The sequence below is a fragment of the Pyxicephalus adspersus genome, chromosome 5 (genome assembly GCF_032062135.1).
Source record: "Pyxicephalus adspersus chromosome 5, UCB_Pads_2.0, whole genome shotgun sequence".
Classification (NCBI taxonomy): Eukaryota; Metazoa; Chordata; class Amphibia; order Anura; family Pyxicephalidae; genus Pyxicephalus; species Pyxicephalus adspersus.
In genome coordinates, this window is record NC_092862.1 from 6,045,278 (window position 1) to 6,070,351 (window position 25,074).

The following is a 25,074-nucleotide window of genomic DNA, read 5'->3' on the forward strand; positions in this document are numbered from 1 at the left end:
ATTTTTATAACAGCTGGAAAATATATTGTTTTTTATTCAGCTTATGTCACGTTCGTTTCCATACCTTATATTACGTTTTGCTGATTTCTCCATATTTTATCTATTTTTAGCAGTTCTATATTTATCTTCTACATTTTTTTTCCTATTATTACAAGTGCTTTTGTAATTTACATCGAAGTCCTGAACTTGACATGATCCTCATAAATTCCATTTACATATCCAGTCTCCACCTTTCTTTTTAGCAGGACACGCTGCTGATTTCATCTCCCAAAATAACAACAAAGAGATCTTTGATGTGAAACCTGTGCTGGCTCCGCTTGTAATATTCTCTAATAGTTTTCAAAATGCTCTTCTCCCTCCTCCAATTTCTGCTGATATAATCGTTGCGGCTGAGTTTGGACTGTTCTGGGGGTATTTTCATGTTATTTATGTGAAAGCGGTTATTCTGTGATATGCCGGTTTAGGAGGAATTTTATTTGTACATTGTAAAGAAAAGTGTTTTAGTTGTTTTTTCTTGCATAGTTTGCATGCTTTTAAAGCAAAATTGTATTATTTATATTTATTTGCCTGTGGTCTTTATTGGATTTACAGTCACCACAAGAACAGATTAAAATATATATAACAATAGGTAGAGAGAGGGATTAACAAACATAGGGGATCAAGGGGTAACGAGTAGGTGACGGATCAGCCAGGGCATCACCCTGGAGAGTCCAATGGCTAAGTCTACAGCAATCCATATGCAGGAGCGTCCGTCAGGATTAGGAAGCAGGCCTGGGTAAAAAAAAGAGTACATTAATCCTGATTGTACATCGATCAAACTTGGCACCAAAGCTGTGATGTGAATACAACAGTGACAAGAGGAACAAACAAACATAATAGGGAGGAAAAGATATGACAAGAAAGAGAACAAATACTGGAGGGAAGGAGGGGAGAGGGTCAAGAGGCAGCCAAAATCCGGGGCACACAAGTCATGTCTGGGTGTGTGGTCATAGTCTAGTCAGCGCCTCTGGTGAAAAAATGCCAGGATGACGGTATGTAATCTAGATTGCCATGAATCGATCATGGGTATCTGGGAGAATGCTGGTCAGCTTCTTGTAGACCATTATGTTGTCCAGTCTGGATTCTTACCCATTCTGCAGGCTTTTGCAATCCCTTGTTTAGCCGCCATGTACACAAAGTTGAGAAACTTCTGTTAGGAGTGCCGAAAGGAAATATTTGGGAGATGCAGTATAGCCAGAAAGCAGAGAGCCTAGAGCCTTATTTATATTTCAAACACTTACATGTGGGCTTTCTAAGAAACCCTAGTACTATCTTACATGCTCAAGACACCTAGGAAATGCTAAGTCAGTAGTAACTTTTTCATACTAATACATTTTTAATTACTAGGAGTAAAAGTTATTAGTTACACATATTATGAAAATGATTCCCTATGGGGAAAGCTACAAAATTAGTGATATTGCAGTGCATGGGAGCTTCGTGTGGCCATGTAGGGTTTTTTATGTTATGGCGTGACAAATTCATATCATTGTCTTGCAAATGCTGAGTGGCATCACCCGGCCTTGTGTGCTTCAACCAGGGACTATGGTGCAGGGGGTGCCATCCCCAGAAAGCCCACACTAGGTAATAAGATGCATCTGCTGCTTTAGATATATGCAGATAGATGCATCTGCTGCATTAGATGCCGTATATAAACATAGCTATAGATAGCCTAAAAGAAAGCTTTAGAAGATGCGCACAAAATAATGGAAAAGAGTTTTGTTTTTTTTGGGGGGTACAATCAGTGTTCTTCCCAGAAAATTTCAGCTGAGTGGGTAGAACCTGTGACATATGGTCAGAAAGTTGACAAAAAAACAAAATTTAGTGTTCCTAGTTGTTCTTGCATTAGAATTCAGTAATGTGTCATCATTCTACCGCACCCCTATACTTTGTTCCAGCTTTCTAATGCCCTCCCGCCTCTTTGTTTATGCTATTTTTCCAGGTTCTTTGTTTTATGCCCTGTCTAGCACCCCTGTATTGTGACCCAGCTTTTCAGTAACCCCACAAAAACAGCTGGGTAGTTACTGAAAAGTGCTGGGTGGTGCGCCCAGCTAAAAGAGGCTGGGGAGAATACTGCCAATTCTTTAGAAAACGTAGATGTCTTTCAGACTTGCGGAAAACTGCTGTGGCTCCCAAGACAATTCCATTGAATCTAATGGGAACCATGTGCATGAACTTTCATGCATTTGCATTACTGTGGAGTTGCAGCATGGTTTCTGGAAGCATTATCTTGCTTCTGGTTGCACCATTAGTTTCCCTCCTCTGGAGGAAGAACGATACCACATCGCAAATGTAAGGGCAATGCTTGTGATTGCATTGATCTGCAGATTCAGATTGCTACTCCTGGGTGCATAAGAAGCAGCTTGCGCTCCGACTTGGACCTGCCAACATGGTTTTAGACCACAAAGAGCAATATCATCTAGTTGGGGATTAGATCTTCCTTATTTGAGGTCTGTGTTCTTTCTGGGTTAATAAGCATTGTATGTATCTACATTCTGTAGTTCAATATCACAAAGTTGCAGTTATCGGAACGCCAAGTTCATTTATGTGCAATATTTCAAATGCACCCAGTTAAAAATATTGCAATGCATGTCATTTGTAAAACGATAGCTTCTATTGCCTACAATGGCAATGAACAGAATGAACCCAACGTGTATCCCCACTTGATCTGTTTGGTGGCGTGAAGGAAACAATGAGAAAGATTTTAGAAATGCACTGCGAAAAAATAATCACAGAATATAACTTTCATACAGACGGCCCGACTGCTGAGTCATAGATAATACAAATACAGTTCTGTATACAGTTCTCCAGCACTCCAAACCTCATTACTCTGCAGAGTTCTGTTTGCCTAAAGGGAGACTTTTATGAAGAAAGGAGATATTACAGAAGATATTTATAAAGGTTTTGGGGAGGACCGGCTTATTGGTTTCAGCTTGATTTTTGTTTTTGGATTTTGCAGCTATTTATATGAGTTTAAAATCTTTTTCCAAAATTGGAATCCATCCGAGTTATTTAAAAGCAAAATAGTTAAAATTTGCACAAGTTGGTATTTAAAGTATTTTCAACTGATAATTAGTATTGAAAAAAATCATCTGAATTAAAAATTGACTTCTAGCTGGAAAAAGATTCCAGTAGGTATTTTACTTTGCATCCTTTTAAAGTGAACCTGAGCTACTTTTTAAAGCTGAAAGCTGAATTTTCACTTTCCCTGGTCGTTTTTCCCCTTATTTCCCCAGCAAATGAAATGTTTAAATGGAAACCTTCTTTAGATCCAGTAGTCATGGGGTTTTTGTGAGTTCTGTGATTCTCTATGCAGAGGGAAGGGGAAACCAAGGAAGTCAAAATAATAAGTAGAATGAAATTCAGCTTTAAAAAGGAGCTCGGGTTCACTTTAAATGAATGCAAACTAGGATACCAGTTGGAGTCTTTTTTAATAGAACACATCAGTTTTAATATATAGGATTTTTTCATTTCTAATAATCGGTTGAAAATAATTTGAAACTGACCTGTGCAAGCATAAACTTTTTTTTACTGCATTGCATCTGTGCAATACAGGCAGACTATAACTGCTGGGAGGTGTCAGCAGGGTGCTGTACATGACTACTAAAAATTACACAGCACCCTGCCTCAATATCTTCTTGCGAGCTATCAGCCACAATGAGCAATGCTTTTTAAAGAAGTTATACAAATACCAATATGTCTTAAAGGGTGGGCATCAGTCCACATTCCAAGGACATTTTGACCAGGATCCAGCATTCCAAACAGAGTTTGATTTTTTAAAGCGCTCCAAGACTGGAGAAGATGGTCTGTCATGGGAGAACCTGGATGATACAGCAAACCTGGAATGGATCTGGTCCAGGACTGAAAACATTTTCCAAATAATAGCAAATGATTTTAGGAAATCCAATCCAGGTTAGCCCTAGAGGAATCGAGGAATCTGCAGAAGTAAAGGTAAGTGTAATTTTTTTATTTTTACTTTAGTTCCAGTTTAACCTACCAGGACATTTTTGACATGTGAGAGGAGGCTAGAGTACTTGAAGAAATCTCTACAAACTCTGGTAAAATAGCTTGGGACTTGGGACCCAATACTGGAAAAGACTTAATGCGAAACTAAAGGTAGGTGATACTCACCTGTTGCCCGTCTGCATTCGATTATGCCACCTTGCAATCACACAGGAGTTCATTCCGTCCCACCACCCGTAATGGAAGCTGTAATTGCATGCGCAGAGAAATTGGTTCGCCAGTTGGGCAGGGATCAGGCAGATAAGAATTGTTCTTGCAGAAGGGACATTGCCTGTCCCTTTCTGCCATAACCACCTGCCTCATTGGAAATTTCCAAAGTGGGACCTTAGTTCCACTTAGCTATTATTATTAAATAATAAAATATTGGTATTGAAAAATGTTCATTGTATTGCTGGCTCTAGTAAAATCCCATGAATAAAATGGAATGGACATTGGACCTTAGCCTTTGCAGCTGGAATTTTAATTCTAACTTTATAATATTTGATATATATATATTTTTTTTAATGTAAAATATCTAAAAACATTGCAGTGCCTGCAGTTGTTTCTCTACATGTAGTCTTTTAAAGGAAACTCTTTACAGCAATGTGTTGTATCTTCAGGGCTGCCCACTCTCTTCACTGGACCCAATAATGGTTCTCTGTTCCTATCTGTTTACTCGATTTGAGCCGCTGTGCATCTTATTGTTAAGGAATCCACAATTGCCTCCCGGGGGAGGTTGATTAATCTTGTTGGTTATAATTAGCGTGTGGGAACGTATCTGTTTACATTGTGAACTTGCAGACCGGTTAATACCGTTGTCAGTACAGCTCGTTATGTAGCTCGCTGTAACAGGTGTAGCGGACGATGCCACGTCCAGCTTTTGGGACTGGTAGTTTTTTTTTTTTTTTCTACCATTGATCAGAATATCTATGTCCAGTCTGTGGATAACAGCTGCTATGATTCTTATACTTTATTTAGTGTCTGTTGGGAATGTCCAGAGTCTTCTCATTAAATGAGATTTGCACATATTGCAAGCGGGAATCGAGCTAAAAATAAAAGCAGAACATTATGTGCAAAGTGTGTGTGAGCTTATCATCCCAGGAAGGCCTCCAGCTGAATGAGAACTACAAGACTCAGCAAGCTCTAAGGAACAGGCGTAGATGGTAATGGAAGTCAAGGGTGTATTGTATGCTACTCACATACCTCTGAGATCAGGGCTTTTTATAATCTATTTAACATGGGGGAACCCTTGAAAAACATTTTAGGTCTTCGTGGAACCCTTCTATAATTACTATGTCCACAGCTCACAGTAGTGTGGTGGTCAGTGAGAAGAATTCCTCTTACATTGCAGGCCATTGGGAAGAATGTCACCCTTACAGATAGCCAAAAAGATAATTTGTATCAGTAAAACTCAACTGAAAATCACAAATTTTAATGAGGAACCCAGGTTGATAAACACTGTCTTAGATTGTAAGCTTTTTTGGACAGGGTCTCCTCCTCATGTTCAATGTATTTGCTAAAAATGAACTTTTTCTTGATCAAAAGACTGGCCCACCTAAAAGAGATTTTAAAGAGTTTAAGCCCATTTCTATTCAAGGTTAAGTTTGGACGTGGCAGTTGAGCATTGATGGGTACTTAGTGTTAATAGCTGTGCGCCCCGTGAACAGTAACAGGAAAGTATTGACATGCATTCATCAGTTACTACTAATGCCACATGTCATCAAGGATCATGGGTCATCTGCTGCCCTTCAGGACTCTTTCAACCGCTATGCTATTCCTTGTTATGCAAATGGAAGTGTTTAGTGGCAGACTGCCCCTGAGGTGCTGGATGAAACTTCTGAAAAATTACACCTCCTTTAAATGCTTACAAAATTGGGATTTACGTTACCCACTGTCACTGTATATGTCGGTTCCCTACAGCCGGCCCTGCTAAACCGCCCTGCTGCACCCCATGCCTGTGTGCCCCCTCGAGCTGCCAAGCGCAGCACTCACTATCTCTGGCTGACAAAGCATGCGCCACTTCCGAGTCTCACATGTCTGTGGGCAGTTTTTTAAAGGAATAGTAAGTAACCTTAGCAGTAAGGGTGGCTGGTGCTGTGACTTTGCAACAACTACCTTTCATTGTTTCTTTGTGATTTCTTCCCTGCCCTGTGCCTGGAATCTGACTATGTCTGTCTTCTGCCTGCCTTGCCCTGTGCCTGGATTCTGACCACATTTGTCTGCTGCCTGGACTGACCTGTGCCTGGAATCTGACCACGTCTGTGTGCCACCTTACCTGTCCTGTGCCAGGAATATGACTATGTCTGTCTTCTGCCTGCCTTGCCCTGTGCCTGGATTCTGACCACATTTGTCTGCTGCCTTCCCTGACCTGTGCCTGGAATCTGACCACGTCTGTGTGCCACCTTCTCTGACCTGTGCCTGGAATCTGACCACGTCTGTGTGCCACCTTCCTGACCTGTGCCTGGAATCTGACCACGTCTGTGTGCCACCTTCTCTGACCTGTGCCTGGAATCTGACCACGTCTGTGTGCCACCTTCCCTTACCTGTGCCTGGAATCTGAACACGTCTGTGTGCCACCTTATCCGTCCTGTCCCTGGAATATGACCATGTCTGTCTGCCATCTGCTCTGACCTGTGCTTGGAATCTGACCACGTCTGTGTGCCACCTTACCTGTCCTGTGTCTGGAATTTGACTACGTCTGTGTGCCACCTTCCCTGACCTGTGCCAGGAATCTGACCATGTCTGTGTGCCACCTTACCCGTCCTGTGTCTGGAATATGACCACGTCTGTGTGCCACCTTACCTGTCCTGTGCCTGGAATCTGACCATGTCTGCCTGCCACCTGCCTGACCTGTGCCTGGAATCTGACCATGTCTGCCTGCCACCTGCCACACCTGTGCCTGGAATCTGACCATGTCTGCCTGCCACCTGCCACACCTGTGCCTGGAATCTGACCATGTCTGCCTGCCACCTGCCTGACCTGTGCCTGGACTCTGACAGTGTCTGTCTGACTTGCCTGCCCTGACCAGACTGCATAAGTCTGCTGCCTGTCTGCACATCGAGGCCGCTCCAGCCTTCCTCCTCAGGTAGTGTGACCCTGAAGGTTGCACCCTGGTGACATTCAGCAGCAAAGAGCCCGGTGGCCTCTAGGCGGGGTGCCCTGGTGAAGACCTGGTGTCCCTTAAACTCTGCGCCTCGCATGATACCACATGACCTGCCTGTGGAGTTCCTGACACCCCCATTGTTTTCAGTGGTAACCAGAGCTCTGAAGTGGCTGGGTACTTGTCGACTGCACTGAACATCTATAGCCTTTTTTATGGTTTCTTTATAAAACTAACACAATGTTAATACTGATCCTTTCAAAAATTGTGACGTATTGTACTGCATGAAAACATGATAGGAATTGGAGTTTAAATAAATATTTTCTTTATTTTTTTTCCCTCTCTTTGAATTATTTCATACCCTGTATTTTCTGCATTGAAATCAGTCCAAAAACAAACAGCTCTTGATGTTGTTAATTAGCTTTTAATTGCTTGTTAAACATTTGCAAGGCTGGAACATATTACTTTAAACCTGTAGTTCACTATCTCTGCCTCTCCTTCCGTAATCGTCGTACAGACTTTTATTATGCTTAATATAGTTAATTTATTCTTTTCTGGCTCATTGATTTCTGCCTTTTCCAATGTTGCCAACGTTATGAGCTGCTTAGCAATGGCGAAGGGCGAGCAGAGTGCGCAAGCTTCTTGTCCTGTCTGTTATGTTATGAGCCATCTTTCTTTGTAATGGCCATATGTGGACATCCTTTGACACGCTTGGACTATAGCTGACTTGTAGTGGACTTTTTTTTAAGGCTATCTACTATATATTTTTTACACATAAAGATGTAATCAAAATGTAAACCCAATACTTTTTGGTCTTTTAGATATTCCTAGATGTAGATATGAAGGTCTTTGTTTAGGCCCCTACAGTTGTGGGGTGAAAACCGTCCACACATTGGGGAAAATAGTGCATGCTCAATGGATGCTTTGTGGTGCATTGGTAGCCTATTCAAATGGTCACACAAGATACCAGAATGGACCAGATAGATGTGAAAGGGTCCTCAGTGTTACAGTGCTACTTGTATACCTCCAATACCTACAATTTTGCATTAAATTAAAATACATCCTTTATTTGTAGATATTAGGGAGTGGCTGACCCCGTTTGCATTTGATTTAGGATGTGTCTCTGCCTTTTAGCCTATCAATATAAATTTTGGGGCAAAGAGGAAATGGCCCCAGCAGACCATGTTGGTGCATTTAAACAGGTGAAGTAATAGCAGTAATTGTTGGATTCCTTGAGTGTTTGAATCTCAATTACCTCTAACTAGCAGGAGAAAAGCTCAAAACTAACTTCACAAAGTGATATTTCCAAACTGTTGTTGGAAGTATTTAAATTGTCTTTGTATGCTATAGTAATAAAAGTATCCTTCACTGGAAGTACCGGAACTTAATCATTTGGAGGGAATGTTCACCTATTTGGCCCATCTAGTGTATATTTCTGTGTCTTCAATAGCCAGGCGACTTAGATAAGGACCTCTTGTCTGTACCACCTAAACCCCCTGGTGCCTAACCTTCCGCTTATGGCCAGTTGTCCCTTACTGGGCAGCCCTGGGGACCTCTGTCAATTTAGCTGCCAAAAGAATATTCTTGGCTTCCAGTAGCTAATAGTTTTGGTTTGGTCCAGCTCTAGTCTTTGAGGACAAGGATCTACACATTTAAAAAAAAAAATCTATTAGCAGACAGCAATAAATTTAGTAAGTAATGGTTTACAAAGAGTCAGACATGACTGTTTATATCAAAATTGTGGCCTGTATGTGGCCCTGGACTGGAGTTGGAGAACCCTGGTTGATTTCTTTACTTTTTTCTGTTCTGTCTTTCCATTTTTTTTACTTACATTCGTTTTAATAGATTGAGAGAATTATGCAATGTGGAACAAGTAATTTTAAAGTGCTCTAGGGAGCAATAATTTCAAAGTTTTGACATATATGGTGCAGAGATAGCAATGATGTTGTCAATGTGTCTCTTAAAGCATGTCACCTATCTCCAGCAAAACATCTTTGCAGTCTCTGATCATCTCATGAAACATGTCTAAATTTACTGAATATTTACTGAATATTTGGTGTTACTAGTTGGTGATATGCCATACCCAAGACTGTTTATGGCAAATAGGTTGAAAGCATCACTCACCTATAACAACAAATCAGTGTCTCTTGTTTGTTGTCTTTGTGCAGTATATTAATATAGAAAGGGACAATAGACAGTATCTGAAACTTTTGTTAGTTCAGACAACATATAGGAATCCTGTAGTGTTGGTTAAGATATTTTCAGGTTTCATATATTGTTAAACACCTCTGTTTTGTCTTCTCAGAATGGCCATCCAGGTGTATAAATTCAACTTCGAAAACATTTCAGAAATAGTGGACGATAGCCTCCAGTTTGCCAACCCAAAGGAGATAGAAGAGGAAAGACAATTGGCAAAGGGTCAAGAGATCAACAGCAAGCTGGACATCCGCTGGAAGATTATATCCTTTTATGTGCACTTCATCTGACCCTTATGGTAACAGGTTGCTCCATCTTATCTTGAATCCTGCCCTATTACACATAACATTAGTGATCCCCTTTGAGGAACAGTTAGTAATATGTCTAAAGACTATTTATATATAATATTAGTTAACAATAATAAATACCTTTAAACACATCGAAGAAAAACAAAAAAAAGTCACACTCTAAGAATTCCAATTTCCAATTCCAATATTTCTTTACATGTACATGGATACATCCAGGGAATCTTTATTCCCTGCTGCTTAGCCTGTGGACTGACCATAGAGAGTCAGTACATCAATTTTTTGGAGGACATGAAATTGGCTTAAAGTGGTTCCCATCCATGGATTTTGGCTACTTTTACGTCCACTAGCTTTGCCAGCTATAGGAGGACATGTGACCTCTTCCCTCCTCTGAGGCTTTATTGACCATTTGTCAGGCTTGAATGTTGATGTGAAAAAGAGGGTCTAATGGTGTTGAAATCAGTAAGACTCTATGACTGTTAAAGTCTTTTAAGATATGCCTTATACATGCTGAAAAATTTCCATCACTCTGACAGCCAATTTACAAGGATATTGGGTAACATGTTTTACTCGGCTGATTGGAATTTAGAAGCAGGAAAAAAAATAGCTGCAATGGCTTTAAGCACAGCTTAAATCTTGTACTTGTAAACTGATATTGTATTTGCAGAATTGCTTTTTCTGGCTTATTATTTTAAATGCAGCCATGGAAGGGATATATGAGTGGCTATTTTAAGCCACCAGGCAATAAATCCTGATGATCTCAGGAAACAGCAATCACAAGGACAAGGGTAGTGAGATATATTTACAGACATATTTTAATTACCCTATTACACTTAAAGGGTACCTAAACTCAGATTTTTTTTCAGGTAAAAATTTGGTTGTTTTTTTTTTTTTTACGCACCACCCACTAATTCTATTCGCCTAGGCGATCAAGAATGAATGGGAGCACAAAGCCTCCCGGGATACCTACGTCAAGCTCTTGGGTGCTCCTCCTGGCATGGGCAGAAGGAGCCACCTCGTGCAAATAGAAAAATTTGCCGATCTTGCGCATGTGCAGTGAAATTGGCAAATTTTTTTTTCCTCCTATCTCACCTGATCTCGCTTCTGGGTGACTAATGATGAAGAACCAGAAAAAAAGAGGAGAAAATGCCGGGATGACACGGGACCAGATGCAAGACACTCCCAAATTGATCGGACTGCCCTGCGGGATTGAAGAGGTAAGTGTAGTATTTTTTTTTTCAGGAGTTTTGAGTTTAGTTTCTCCTTAATGTTGTTATAGAAAGAGATAAGAATAGAACAAATGAGTGGCTGAAAAAACAATGAAAAGCTCAGTGTCAGCTGTCCATTATTGCTATGGCCCAGCTTCCCCTGTTCCAATAGTGGAACATGACTGAGCAAAGTATGCTGGCACAAGCAGCTTTTAGTCTCGATCTGGGGTACGTACGACGGGGACAGTGCAGGAACACAATTGTGAAACAGTTGTCACCCATACCAGGAAATGCCTGAACAATGATTATTATTATTACTATCTAGTATTTAATATTTCCAACATATTATGCAGTGCTTTACAAAGTCCATAGTAATGACACTAGCTGTCCCTCAAAAGGGCTCACAGTCCAATGTCCCTACCATGGTCATATGTCTTTAAGACAGTCTAGAGCAGGGGTGGGCAAACTTTTTTAGTCAGGGGCCACAATCTCAAATCTCACAATCTCTGAGCTTGCGATGGGGCAACACAGCCCGTCCAATCTCCTATCACAGGCTCAGATCCGGGGGACGTGTCCGCTCTGGCCGGAGCGCCCCCCCCCCAGCAGGGTCCTTCCCCTGACCCTGCTCGGGGTGGCACCGGCCAGAGAAACATCCCAATTGGGCTGTAGTTTGCCCATGCCTGGTCTATTTTTTTGGGGGGAAGCCAATTAACCTAAATGCAAGTTTTTGTATAGTGTGAGTGTACGAGGAAACCGGAATATTTAGAGGAAACCCACGCAAACACAGAGAGAACCTGCAAACTCCTTGCAGATAGTGTCCTGGACAAGATTCAGACTTTGGACCTAGCGCTGCAAAGGCCAGAGTGCTAACTTCTGAGCCAGTGGTAGAATCACAAGACATTCTTTTAATTAAATCTGATTTAAAAATAAAAAATATATAATTGCGGTTACAGAGTAACGCTTGTATCAGATTCTAGTGATTAGGTTTAGATTCCCCCTTAAAATACCAGTTTCTATGGAATTTCTTTCTCATGTTTTTGAAACAGCTTTAAGCATACTTGCAACTCGCCCTGCACAGTGGCGGCTGTGAAAAATACATATCTGCCACATCAAGTGCCTTTATTACAAAACAGCAGACTCTGAATTGCATTGGGACAGCCAAGTGTTGAAAGGCCATCTTCTCTATCGAGTGCTCTATTCACATTGTAATCAATTTAGTTTGCTTGGCTGGTCCTCATGGGGTTCCAACGTCTGCACTGCTCTCCCTCGGCGCTTCCTTTGAGCATTTTAAAGCAGTAAGAAAAGAAAAAAATCTCTTTTTGGTTTACACTAATCAAATACAGGAAACTTCTTGTTTATATTCCTGCTGCGGTCCAATGGGCCATTTCTGCGTTAGAAAAGGAGATTTTCATTGAAATACTTTTCCATATGTTTGACACTTTGCAATTTGATTAACCTGTTTAAACTCAGATGATGAGAAAAGGTTTTAGCGAAACCAAATTCCAAATTTTTTTTTGCAATAGTAGAATAAGAAATATTTTACTGGCACATTTTGATGTCTGATTTTAATGACTGTTCAGTCTTTCCTAAGCTGTTTCAATAAAACATAAATAGGTTTTCTTTCTTCCAACATACCTTTGATCCTATCCTCCCCCCTTCCCTACCCAAAAATTGTTGTTCTTAACTTTTTACTTGGCATTTTCAGCTAGGTCATATCACAGGTGTTCATGACCCTCTTCTTCCTCTATTAGTAGGTGGATCCTAAATGCATCCCAAATTCAGCAATTTCCCCAAATTACAGGGCATGGGAACATGATGTGATGGGCCCGGGTTAAATAATTTCAATCCAGAAAAGAAGCTGTGCTGCCTGCTGTTCTTTCCTATAGCTCTACAATAAACAAAGCTCAATCTCCCTGCTGGGGAGTCCCTGCTTAGTCAGCTGGGGGCAAATATCACTTTAAAAGCCATTTTTTTTTCAGTTAAAATCAACTAAATACATCCCCAGATGCACCAAATAAAATGGGTTTAATGTTTTACAGGTTGTTTTCTTAACGAAGCCACAGCCTTAAGCTGCATACACACTTGCAATAATTATCGTTGGAAATGAATGACTAACGACCGATCGTCTGATAATCGTTAACAAAAAAAGTGCACAACGACTGACCACCGACACCGATGAATGAAGATTGTCGCTGGAAACGAACGACCGGATACCGATCATTCACTATCTATTGTGTGTACGGTCATTCAGTGATCGTGGATGTTTCTGCAGTACACTTCCTGCATCGTTCAAAGGATCGTATCTAGCACGTGTACACTATTGGTGGATTATATTTGAACGATCGCTACAGCATGTACAGAATTGTGCACAATACGATTGTTCAAAAAAAATTGTGTAATAATCGTACATGGTTAGTCATACGTTTTCTAACGATAATTATTGCAAGTCTGTACCTAGCTTAAGTAGGAAAGCCTATCATCTGCCATAATTCTGCAGAGAATGACCATTGTTTTCTGCACTGGTCTCAATGCAGAGGTCAGGCTCACTCCTCTATGGCTTAAATAGCTGAGGGCAAGTGCTTATGCTTAATCTAATCTTGTAGGCCACTTGTTCTGATGTTGTTTTGTGACCTTCGTTCTCTATGTCATCTTGATGGTAAAGCAGGTTGTAAAATAGGGTAGTATGCTCATTCAGATATCCTGAGTGCTCTGCAATGTGTTTATTAAGGTCATCTGTCACCTGTTCTACCTTTGTCACCCTAGCTTTAATTTCCCCCCATAACAGTGATCTTGGAGTTTACAGTATCTACATAGGAGTAGGAGTTCCTGACCTGTAGGACTGTGATGGTTTGTTGCCGCCCTCCTAAACGGGTTCAAAATGTATTTGTGCTTACAATGACCGTACAAAGAATCACCAAAAAAAGGGGGTTTAGTGGCAACCTAACAAACTATTTTTTTAGGAGCAAAGAATCGTTTAATAGTACTGTACATATTCTTTACATCTTATCTAGGCTGATAATTATGTGCATGGTCCATATTAATCCTGCACCGTATTTGAACAAAGAATGGGGCAATCTCAGTGCCTGATACGTTTTGCTGTTTAGCTTCTTCAGGGGAGGTAGAGATTCATATGCCACACAAGTTTGCTGGTGCAGACTAGTTGTGATAAGGTGCTAGCCGTTGATTTTATGGAGAGGCTTGCTAGGAGTCCATGTCCAGAAAATATGAGTTCACAGGGTAACTTCATTTTAAGAGATGGATGCTGGATATGAAGTTGCCTCGGTGCAGGGTCCTGGAGACTGGCACGCATCTACAGCAGTAGAGGACCTAGAGTGAGTAAATAATGGGCTAATTTCATGCGGAGCTGCATTCTCCTCAGCTGCCTCTGACCCATGGCTGTGCTTGTAGCTGCTCTGTGTTCTGTTTGGGACAGTAAATTGCCCATGGAACTGCAGGAGCTAGGCAGTTTTACATCCTACTTGGCCTTTCGCTCGCCAGCCCCCCACACTCTTTGAGTCAGATCGATAGCTCTACAAGCAGCAAAGCTTGTGCTTTCCTCGGTTTGGAGAGCTCTGGGTGGGAAGGCGTTTGTTGAATCTTTCCAGAGAGACTCATGCTTCCATACAAAGAGCAAGGGTCCTTCTCTGCATCTTGTAGACAGAGCACAGGGCTTTCTACTCAGACTGTGACTAACCATAAGACTTTGCATACTTTGGACCTGGCATGCATGCAGCCAATTATTTGGAAAATTCAATTGACTTTAATTTACCAAGGAGAGAGATAGAGGGTTTACTAGTGCTGCCTTCATTCCTAAAATTTTGTAGCCTAACAAAAGAAATAAAGTCTACGAGCCAATTATATTTTCTCTAAACTCCCCACTGTTCACACAGAGACAAGATACTGAGTTATCCTCTGCAAGGAAAAAAAATTAAAGTTGGGAGTGTGTAAATCCTCATTTAAGTCCATTAATGTCTTTGCCGCTCGGCTGTGCGAGCCAGAGATTATGTATAAAGCTCGGTGGCTTTTTTTTTTTTGTGCAAATAATTGGTTTGGAGTATGAAAGTGTCTGTTTGTTACGCAGAAAGCAAATGCGGGTTAGAAGCAACTTTAGCAGAACAGAGAAGCCGAGTCCGATATTGTCCTTTCATTCTCCTCAAATATTCGGGGACTGCTACCTTGAAGATAAAAAATTAATTGTGAGACATGGAGTGCTCACCCAGCCGTGTCCCCCAACTCCTAACCGACACTAGTGTTTTGCTGACCACGGGCAACTTCTAATGTGGAAGATGTAGATTCTGGGGGTGTGAGGTTTATTTTTACATTGCCAACTTCTGTTTTAACCTTGTCTTTATAACCAGGAAAAAATCTAATGAAAAAAAAGAGTAATGGTAAAAAGTAACAACATAATGTTTTGCTACATAGGCCATAGGCCACAGTTTAGATTTGTTAGAAAATTACTTTCGTATTGTAATTTGCTGGCAGGTTGTGGTTGCTCCAAAAGTTTTTTTCAATCTTACCATAATCTAACACAGCATGGTAGCTCAGTGGTTAGCCCTCTGACCTTTTCAGAGTTAGTGACATGGCTATTTACTTTGTGAAGCGCTGTATAATATGTCAGCGCTATGTATAATAATATTATTAATAATCCTTGGTTCACTGCTTGTCTGCAAAGAATTGAATCTATGCCTGGTCTGTGGCATCTACCCCACCTTCCTTGCCCTTCAATACACTGCACTGGCACTGGTATTTATAATTAGATGTTGAGCGTGCATTTGCCCTAGAACTCTAGAACCATCATATTAGTTTTAGAAATAACAAATCTCCCACTTTGATATTTGATAAATTTCAGCAATGGAACTTATTCTGTATCAATATCTGTGGAACGAAACCATATAAAACAAAAATAGACATTTGCTAATAACGCATAGCATACTTTTCTTTTCTGTCTTAGGCTAACTGGAGTTAGTTCTGCATGGAAAATATATGATTCTGTTTTGGGTTGGCGTGGGTACGGTGTAACCCTCCCCACCTGCCACCATGTCAGGGGCAAATAAAAAATGTGTGCAATAGATATCTGCAATCCATACACATTACCCAAAGTTGTGTCCCTTGGAAGATCCTCCAACAACAGAAAACCATGTTTTACACAGCTTTTTTATTGACTTAGTCAGTTTCAGCCTTGTCCAGTGTTTTTTGATCGACTTCTTAGACAACTCCTACTTTTAGATCTCAACAGAATAAAGGCGTATCTTTCTTTAGCCTTTGATAAGAACTAGGAATGCCAAATAGACTGAGCCAAGTCTCAAGACAGCTCTGAGTTTCTGAAAAGAGCAACAGGTATTTTTTTTCACTTAGCAAACATATATAACAAAACCTTTTAAATGGTACATTTAAATCCTCAAGCTTGCAGCTTATGTGGTAATAAAAAAAACAAAATAATAGTACTCTGCGAAAGAGAAGTGTATCCCACCTACCCACCATTGCAGCGCTACTGCCTCATTGGTGACATCTGCATTCAACACTTCCAAGTATTGGATAACTGTGTTCCCTGGACATAGCAGTGGACTACAGGACATAGCAGTGATGGCAGGGACTGGAGGAAGGAACCCAGAGTGGGTTTAGACTTTGAACAATACTGTACTTGTGGCATGCCAAAGCGATTGGTAGGACACGCGGGACACCGAAGAGTTGAGTTTAAGAGCTCCTCCTTTTGATCATGTTTCAACATTAGACAGGGTCCCTTTATACCAGGGCCATGGAGTTGGCAAGGAAAATTCTGTATGCCCTCGTCACCGCGACTAATCGTGTCAGTTTCTGAAAAACTTATGCTAAGACAATGTAGCCACCGAGGAATATCGCCAAACAAATTTGGCTCAGTATCAACTTGAACAACAGCCTCTAAAAACTGGATATTTGCATTTAGATTAAAGTGGTTTTGTGATCGGTTGAAAAAAACACCTGCTGGAGACTTGTCAAGCCAGATGAAGGGTTAATGGCATTCCCCTAAAGCTTGGTGTACTTTATTTGTTCTAGACTTAGGCATGAAACCATGGGTCAAGCTGGAAATAACAAGATGATTCCAAAGCCGGTGATATATATATTTTTTTCTATACGAAACACAATGTACAAATTGTGTCTTTCTTTTGTGACCTCTCTTGGAGCGCACCTTCGCAGCTTAAGAACCAGGCAAAATGGGATTTTATCAAAAGGAGTCCCCAGGAGAGCACATTGATTTTTACCGTCACAGAGAACTCATTAAATTCTTCTTTAAAATAGGCCTTTTATCTTCTCATGCATTGTGCAATCCATCGGTGTATGATAGGAGCACCACTGCATTCTTTTCACTGTACCTCACATGGGACAGCTGAACTATTTACCAAAATTGTATTTTTTGTTGAGATGGGGTAAGTGTCATTTTACAGCTATTTCATTTTGTAAAGCTAGCAATCTTTAATCAGATGCGAATGCTGTAAATGGCTGTATGAAGTTTTTAGATATCGACATTCATGCAGAACCATTGGGTATAAATAATACCTTATTTTCAAGCCATATACATTGTTTTTTTAAACATTTTGTAAGGTTTGCTAAGGAATCTCTTTACCGCAAAGAAAAAACACATGCTATTTAACCCCTCATGCATATTTTCAGGCACCGGTGATGTTGCTGCCTTCTGAGAAGGTCATTTGTGACCAGTGCCTTTAAGGAAACACTTGTACAGCCTTGGGAGATCTTGAGGAAAGGTTCATTCATTTTTTTCTTCTACCCAGATGACCTCCTGTTTCTAGGATGGCAAGGAATGGCAGTTGGAAGAGCTCAGCCTTTAAACCATATCTCCTGACATGATGTGCAAATCACAAATCTATCTCCCACCCCATTAACTTAGTGCTAACCAAAAAAAGAGAAAAAAAAACCACCCCCTAAACCCTTTTTCTACTTACCCAAAGTTGTGGTCTTTTGTCACTCCAGTCCTTGAGTCTTCTGGCTTCCTTCTTCTTCCATTTCTTTTTCAAAGCTGTAATCCTTCATCAGATGTCCACAGAACCCTTCCCATTGGCTGTCCATTGGCAAGGTCCATTGAGAAGACTGGAGAAGCACAACGTCCGAAATGGCCAGGGTAGCAACTCAGCTCAACTAAATCAGCAGAACCCCGCAGCATAAATATTGCTGCTGAGGGACCCAGACAAAAGATTAGGGTAAATATATCCTTCTATGCAAGGGAATCCACTTAATTTTTGTCAGGGAAACTCAGGTTCTAATAACAAAGTGTTCAAAAGAGGCAAAAAATAGAAATCACTGAAAAGGTATGATAAAATGGACCAAAATGGCTGTTCTTTAAAATCTAAAACAGTCATACTGATTTTTTTAAAGAGGAACTTCAACTTTTTTTTACACTGCCCGTGTCCCTGCCATTTACATTGCCCCTTACCTTTTGATGTTAGTTTATCCAGCCAACACATACTCAGAAAGCCTGCCTTGTTTTACCCTGGTATCACATCACCATCTTTGTTTACTTTGTCCAGATCTTTGGCAGTTATTCAAGTGCGAATTCTGGCAAGAAAAAAAAATCAATAATTCTTGCATGGTAATTCACTAATGGGGAAATTATCAACTACAAAGTGACCACCAGCACTGGTAGCCAGTCCTATACTCTCAGGCTTATTTTTGGGTGCAGCTTCCATAGTTCATTTCCTCCTAAATACTTTAACACAGTTTGATAAATTCTTTTACATTTCAGGATGATGTTATGCCAATAATGAAAAAGCATGAAAAGTTTTCTTTTAACAAGGTCCCTGAACATAATAAAGACCAACTTTTTTTTAGATGTGTGACTTTTTCAATTGCAGCCATGTGGTTTTGCGTTTTTGCTTGGTTTAAATCTGTGTTTTCATCCAGTAATCATTCCCCAATTATCAGTCTGTGTGATCACATTATTAACTCTCATACAGGCATCAGGAGAGAGCCAAGCCTTGGACGTTAGCTGGTTTGCAGCGATAACTCTGTTGTAATGACCTCTCCTGCTTAAATTGCTGCGCTTGGCATAATCTGATTACATTAATAATGCATTGACCCCATGTTCGCAGTCTGGCAGCATTGTTACCGTCGCTCCTTTTCATGGCAGAAAGAGAAACTTGTGGCGCCAAAGCACTTACACAGTCTAAATTTAGCCATCCTGATGGAAGTGACTTCACGTAGGTGACAGGACTTAACGCTGGTGGCTGCTATTAAAAGACTTCAGCTGCTTCGCCCGTTGCTTTGATTCTGAAAAGTGTTACATAGAATTACGCTGGGCCACGGTCAGCTTACAAAACCTTTTTATTTTTGTTTACTAGTGTGCTAGTGTTGATAATGGCTATTATCAATGATTTTATTTTTGGTTACTAGATAAGTCATTTAATATTGACTTAATATATAACATATATATATTGACTTAATACATAATATTTTAGATAATGTTCAATGAATATTTGCCAAAGCAACCCTGTAAAAAAAAAATACATTTCCTGATGCACACCACCCAACCTGACATAGGCGCCCTTTGGTGCCATTACTTACCTTTGATGTCAAGTGATGCAATATCTGGCGTTGTAGTTTGACGTCTCCTATACACGCAGATGTACGGTTGTTTTATTTTTACCAGGATGCCGCCTGTTCATTACTTTCCGAATGCGCCTAGTGCAGGACGTGGAACAGCTGGGTAGGCAGGCTTGCAGATCTGAGCACAATTATGCACGTTCAGAAAATTAAACTAATAAAAGAAGCAGGGAGAAATCAGTGCAATTATAATTATCATATTTTGAAAGGTTTATTTTTAGCTGGAATTGTCTGCTCTAAGTAAATTTTCATCCATTAAAGAATCTTATTGTAATCTTCACCTGCTAAGATATTGCTGCTGACAAAGAAGCTGGAAGATTTTTTTTTTCTTTTTCACTTAAGCTGCTACATTTGTGTTATAAAAATATGCAGTAATCGGTGTAAACTTTTACATTTGCATGAATATTCTTCTTAGGTGCTCTTTTTCACCTTTTATCCAAAAGCCATAGCATTGCTACAACATGTCGTGTTGGTAATATCAGCAGTGATCTGGGCTACCCAAGTCAGAACATTTGATTTTGGCACACAAATTTCAGCACGTGTTTTTTTTTGGACTGATAATTTAGCAAAAATAGCTTTAACATATTTTCACAAGTTTGGCTTTAAGTTATACTTTGGCCTTCACAGAGCCCTGTTCTCAAACCTATTGAATGCCTTTGGTGTATGTTTGATTTTCACACTTCACAATAGCCGACCTCACAATTTTTCTTGTGGCAAAATGATGATAAATTGCCACAGGCACACGCCAGGAGAGGAGAAGATGTTATGGCCACAAGGAGACAACAAACTACATAATAATGGCTATGGTTTTGGACAATAAAATTTGGAGAAATTTTCTTCTGCCTAAAATTCTTCACCAAAGAGAAACAAGCCAATACCCAAAAGCTGAAAATTCACTAATATGAGTATCTAGAAATATGAATTCTGTTTTTAACTATTCTCCTAAAATGAATGCATCAGACATTCCTGAAAGCCCAATATCCACTCCAATCTAGTTTAAAAAGCTTAAATCTAGAGATTGTATCTAGAACCCAAACCCATTCTCTGATTTGATTCCCTGGAAATGTTCTTTAGGAAGAAATACATCCAGCATCCATGAAAAGCCCACTTCTTTCTTTATCTCCTGTCCATTCTAGAGCGTAAACACTCTAGAGCTTAAAAAGCCTAAATCTAGAGATGTTCTATCTAGAGCTTTAACTCATTCACCAAAGCCAACCAAACCAGTTTTCAGAAGCTAAAAACCTACTGATTTGATTGCCTAGAAATGTTCTTTAGCAAAGAATGCATTAGGCATCCTTTGAAAGCCACCCCCATTATTTCTACCACTTTCTACCACTTAATAGTGGAAAGTAGAAATTGTACAGCTTAGACTTACTGATTTGATTGCCTGGAAACAATCTCTAGCATCCAATGCATCACCCATTCCTTGAAGCCCATGTCTTCCATTATCTCTGCTACCTAATAAAACCTTCCATCAAATCCAATCTAGAGTTTAAACAACCTATAGCTTGAAAAAGCATAAATCTAGAAATGTTCTGTCTGATTGTCTGGAAATGTTCTCTAGCAGTGAAGCAATCAAGCATCCTCAAAAAGTCCACTTCTTTCATTATCTCTGCCCCTTTTATAAAATTGTTATTTTACTTCTTTACTGATCTGATTGCCTGGAAATGATCTCTAGCACCAAATGTATCACTCAACCCTTGAAGCACACGTATTCTATTATCTCTGCAACTTTATAAAGTGTCCCATCAAATCCAGTCTAGAGTTTAAACACCTATAGCTTGAAAAAACCTAAATCTAGAGACTTTCTATATAAAACTTAAACTCAACAAAACCAACTAAATCAATTTTTAGAATCTAAAAAAATCTACTGATTTGATTCAATGTAAATATTCTCTAGTAGTATATGCATAACGTGTCCCTGGTAGCCCACCTCTTTCATTATGTCTGCCCCTTTATAAAATGTTTCATCCAGTCTATTCTAGAGCTCCATTCTAAATTTGTAGATGTTCTATCCAGGGCTTAACCTCATTTGGCAAAGCCAACCCAACCAATTTTCAGAAACTGAACATCTACTGATCTGATTGACTAGAAGTAGGATTACTCTTCTTTTACTGTTCCTTAGCATTGAATGCATTAGGCTTCCCTGAGAGCCCATCTCTTCTGTTATCTCAGCCACTTCATAGAACATTCCTTCCAGTCCATTAACTTTATTTATGGCTTATATGCTTTTGCACTCCTTTACTTTGTAATATTTATTCTTCAAACCTCTTCTGTTTGATGCTCTGCAGCAGTTACTTGAACTATGTAAAGCGGGTTATTGGATAGGACTAAATGGTCAAATATAACTGCAGGTTAGGTTACAGTATAATTTGTTTGTGATCCAATTCAGGAATGGTTTACTTTCTATTTTGCATTCTTAACACATAGAGAAAACTTGACTCATTCTTTTGTTGACATCTCATCTTCCGTACCCAGTCCTGAGATCTACACATCTCTGCCACACAGTTTCTGACAGAAAGCTGATTTTTCAGAAACACGGATCACTCTTCTTTTCCCCCCTATCAGCATGTTTTCATATTAGTACATAGGCCTTCAGCACAGCTAATAGGCTCCCTGTGCTGATTCTTCCTCTACCAGTCAAGGCTCTGCTTTGCAAGGATCATAAGAGTCTTTTATCAAGTCAATTTCTGGTACCTGCACTGCTTGCATATAGAGAAGAATGATGACATATTATGGAATTATTGAATTTGTGTCTTTTATTACTATCTGGAATTGATTTTTATCTGTCTCTTGTAACACAACCTCAGTCTACCATATGTAATGGTATTGCATAAATATGCTTCTAGTATGACATTTAGTATCAAGCAGTACAGTTAGCACGCTGGCCTTTGCAGTGCTAGGTCCCAGGTTTGAATATCCGCCAGGACACTATCAAGGAGTTTGTATGGTTTGTATGTTCTCTCTGTGTTTTTTCCTTGGTTTCCTCCCACATCCCAAAAACATGCAGTTAGCTTAATTGACTTCCCCTCAAAATTGAAGTCTAATAACATATGATTGTAACATATTCATTTTATATATATATATATATATATATATATATATACACACAAATATATAACATATATTATATTATATATTTAAAATTATATTCATTTTTCTTTTTATTCCTACTGCCAGATTTATACAGCAAGGTAGTAAAAGATAGGAGAGAGCAGATTATGTGTATGTTTTCTGTATGGAATAATGGAGAGCACTACAGAATACAGCATATGCTATAAATAATACATAATTATAATGCATTTGCCGAGTGCAGTGTCCCACATGTCCTCTGATCTAATAGGCCTCTGTTTGTATTGCCAATGTCTTTGCAGCATTGACACTTTCATGAGAGCTGAAAGCTCTGTAGGATCTTCAAGTAAGATCCAAGGTGTGATCAGCACTTAGAGGGGTGTCAGTAAGTATTGACATTGGCATTTCCCGCAGAGACTTATTGCCTTTGTAGAGGACACAGCCAGAGCCCACGCTCAGTTTTAAAGAACACAAGTAATTACTGTTTATATCAAAACAAGAACACATAAGATAACCCCACAGTTTTTATATGAAGGAAAGAAAAAATGCTCTTTCTTGTAAAACATTTTTACATTGCAAAGATGCATAATACTGGAATTCTAAATATCAGCTATGTAAGAGCGTGAATGCTTTTTGTACAGTTGTGTGTAGTTTAAAGTTGAACTCCAGGCGCATAAAAAAATTCAAATAAATGCAGCTCAGTGTTCATGAATAAACCAATAAATAATTTATTTTGCATTGAAGTAGTATGAAGGCCTAAGATTCAATTAGCATTAGCCATTTGCTGTTTCTATTCAGCAGATTGCAGATTGGGGGGAGCACAATTGGGTGCTCATGTGCTAACAAGGACCATGGTAGGACAGGAGGGCAAAACGATGGAGAGATGAGCTCATTAGTTCCCTGGTTTTCATTTTACAGTCTGGTCATATGCCTGGGGGAGATGGGACGCCCTGTAATGGTTATTGAATTGCAGCGGAGAAGCCAAAAGTACTGTGCTGTGTGATTGAGCTGTGTAAATCTCAATTACAAATTGTTTAGCAGGTGAAGTACCACATTTTGTTTCAAAGTACTTGCTATTTTGTTAGATATGTTGTCTCAATTTGCAGTCACAAATGATACCATTATGTATTCTAAGTGAACTGCAGCATACGAATCTGTTTGTTTGGACCTAAGGTAAGGCATATAAGTATGATTGAAGCTGCACCAGGTATAAAGGGACGCAGCTTACATTGCTTCTATGGTTTCCACATGTTCGATATTTTGGCAATAAATCCACTGCAGCTTCAATTCCCCAATTTATGAAGACATAACACGCCTACTACCTAATTCTAGAACAAGTAGAAAAATGTAAAGGTATTTCTACCAAACTAGTGAAAGGTTTAGCACATTCTGATCATAAATATGCTTTCCTGATGCAATATATTCTTTCCCTGATTTATATAAATGAAAGCTATGATGTTAAATTATTATAGGTGCAAAGCTTTTGGGACCAAACTTTGACATTACCCTCCCATTTAATACATTAAACCCACCACAGACCTTAAATCAATGGGTGCTTTCTTCTACAGCCAAGTCAGGTAGCTCTTCCATTCCCATCAACAAGCCAATAGGATGTGGCATACTCCGTAGGCGGGGCCCTTCGATATGGAATGGAAAAAGCCATCTATGGCTAGTTGCCCCCATGTAGAGAGAGAGAAGGGCTCTAAGGCTGACCTTTTCTGGAAATTAAACTCCACAAATAAAGGTTTTTGTAGCAATAATCAAACATCATTATAACAAAAAAACAGAAAATTTATTTAGTTCTTGATTAAAATCAACATCTCTTGCTTAGCAAATTACGCTGTCAGTGAAAAGTCAATGGTTCAAATCTTTTTACAACATTTTTGGTCACCAAAAATACACTCTACGCAATATGTGGATGAATTATTCTGCTTCATCAGGAGAACAGGTTGAAGATAAAACCAAATTATAAGGCAGCAATGTCAAACCTGGCCAATAATTCACCATTGATATGTAGATGTAATTAACCTCAGGCTCCAGCATACTTAGGATCACCTTGGAACAGGTTCCTGCTATTTTTTCCTTCCCTGGTTAATTATCAGTGTATCAATGGTGAATAGGTACTGCTAGGTACCTGATGGTTATGTCATCACGTAAATCCATCCACTAACAATCTAAAAAAGTAGCAGTAAAACCTAAAGAAAGTTACCAGGAAATGAAGTCCCTGGTCAACTCATTGGACCTGATTTATTAAAGCTCTCCAAAATAGGAAAATATAGACTATCATGGGAAAATGTGGGTGTTCTAACAAACCTGGAATGGACATGCTCCCTAACTGTGCGCCATTAGTATATCTTCTCCAGTATAGAGAGCTTTAATACATTCTTCCCAGTGTGCAATGTCCTCTTTTTTTGGACGTCGGTTCTTCTACTTGAATATGGTACAACATTTGCAGAATTTGCTCCAGAATTCATTAAGGATCTTCCAGCTGGATTAGTTCTGCAAGCCTATTCTGACCATTTTTTTTTTCATCCTAATGGTCCACCAAATCTAGGGAGGAGAT

The 25,074-nt window shown here is 39.6% G+C and overlaps 1 protein-coding gene across 2 annotated transcripts in view; it reads left to right on the forward strand.

Annotated features, from left to right (window-relative positions):
- TRAPPC9 (trafficking protein particle complex subunit 9) overlaps positions 1–25,074 on the forward strand; it is a 329,400-nt gene that overhangs the window by 154,769 nt on the left and 149,557 nt on the right. The window contains exon 20 of one of the 2 annotated variants that reach the window (XM_072410619.1): positions 9,444–9,597. In XM_072410619.1, coding sequence (XP_072266720.1) covers positions 9,444–9,597 — 154 coding nt within the window. Of the gene's footprint in view, positions 1–9,443; positions 9,744–25,074 lie in introns of those variants that run through there. The other variant, XM_072410618.1, reaches the window with a different exon arrangement.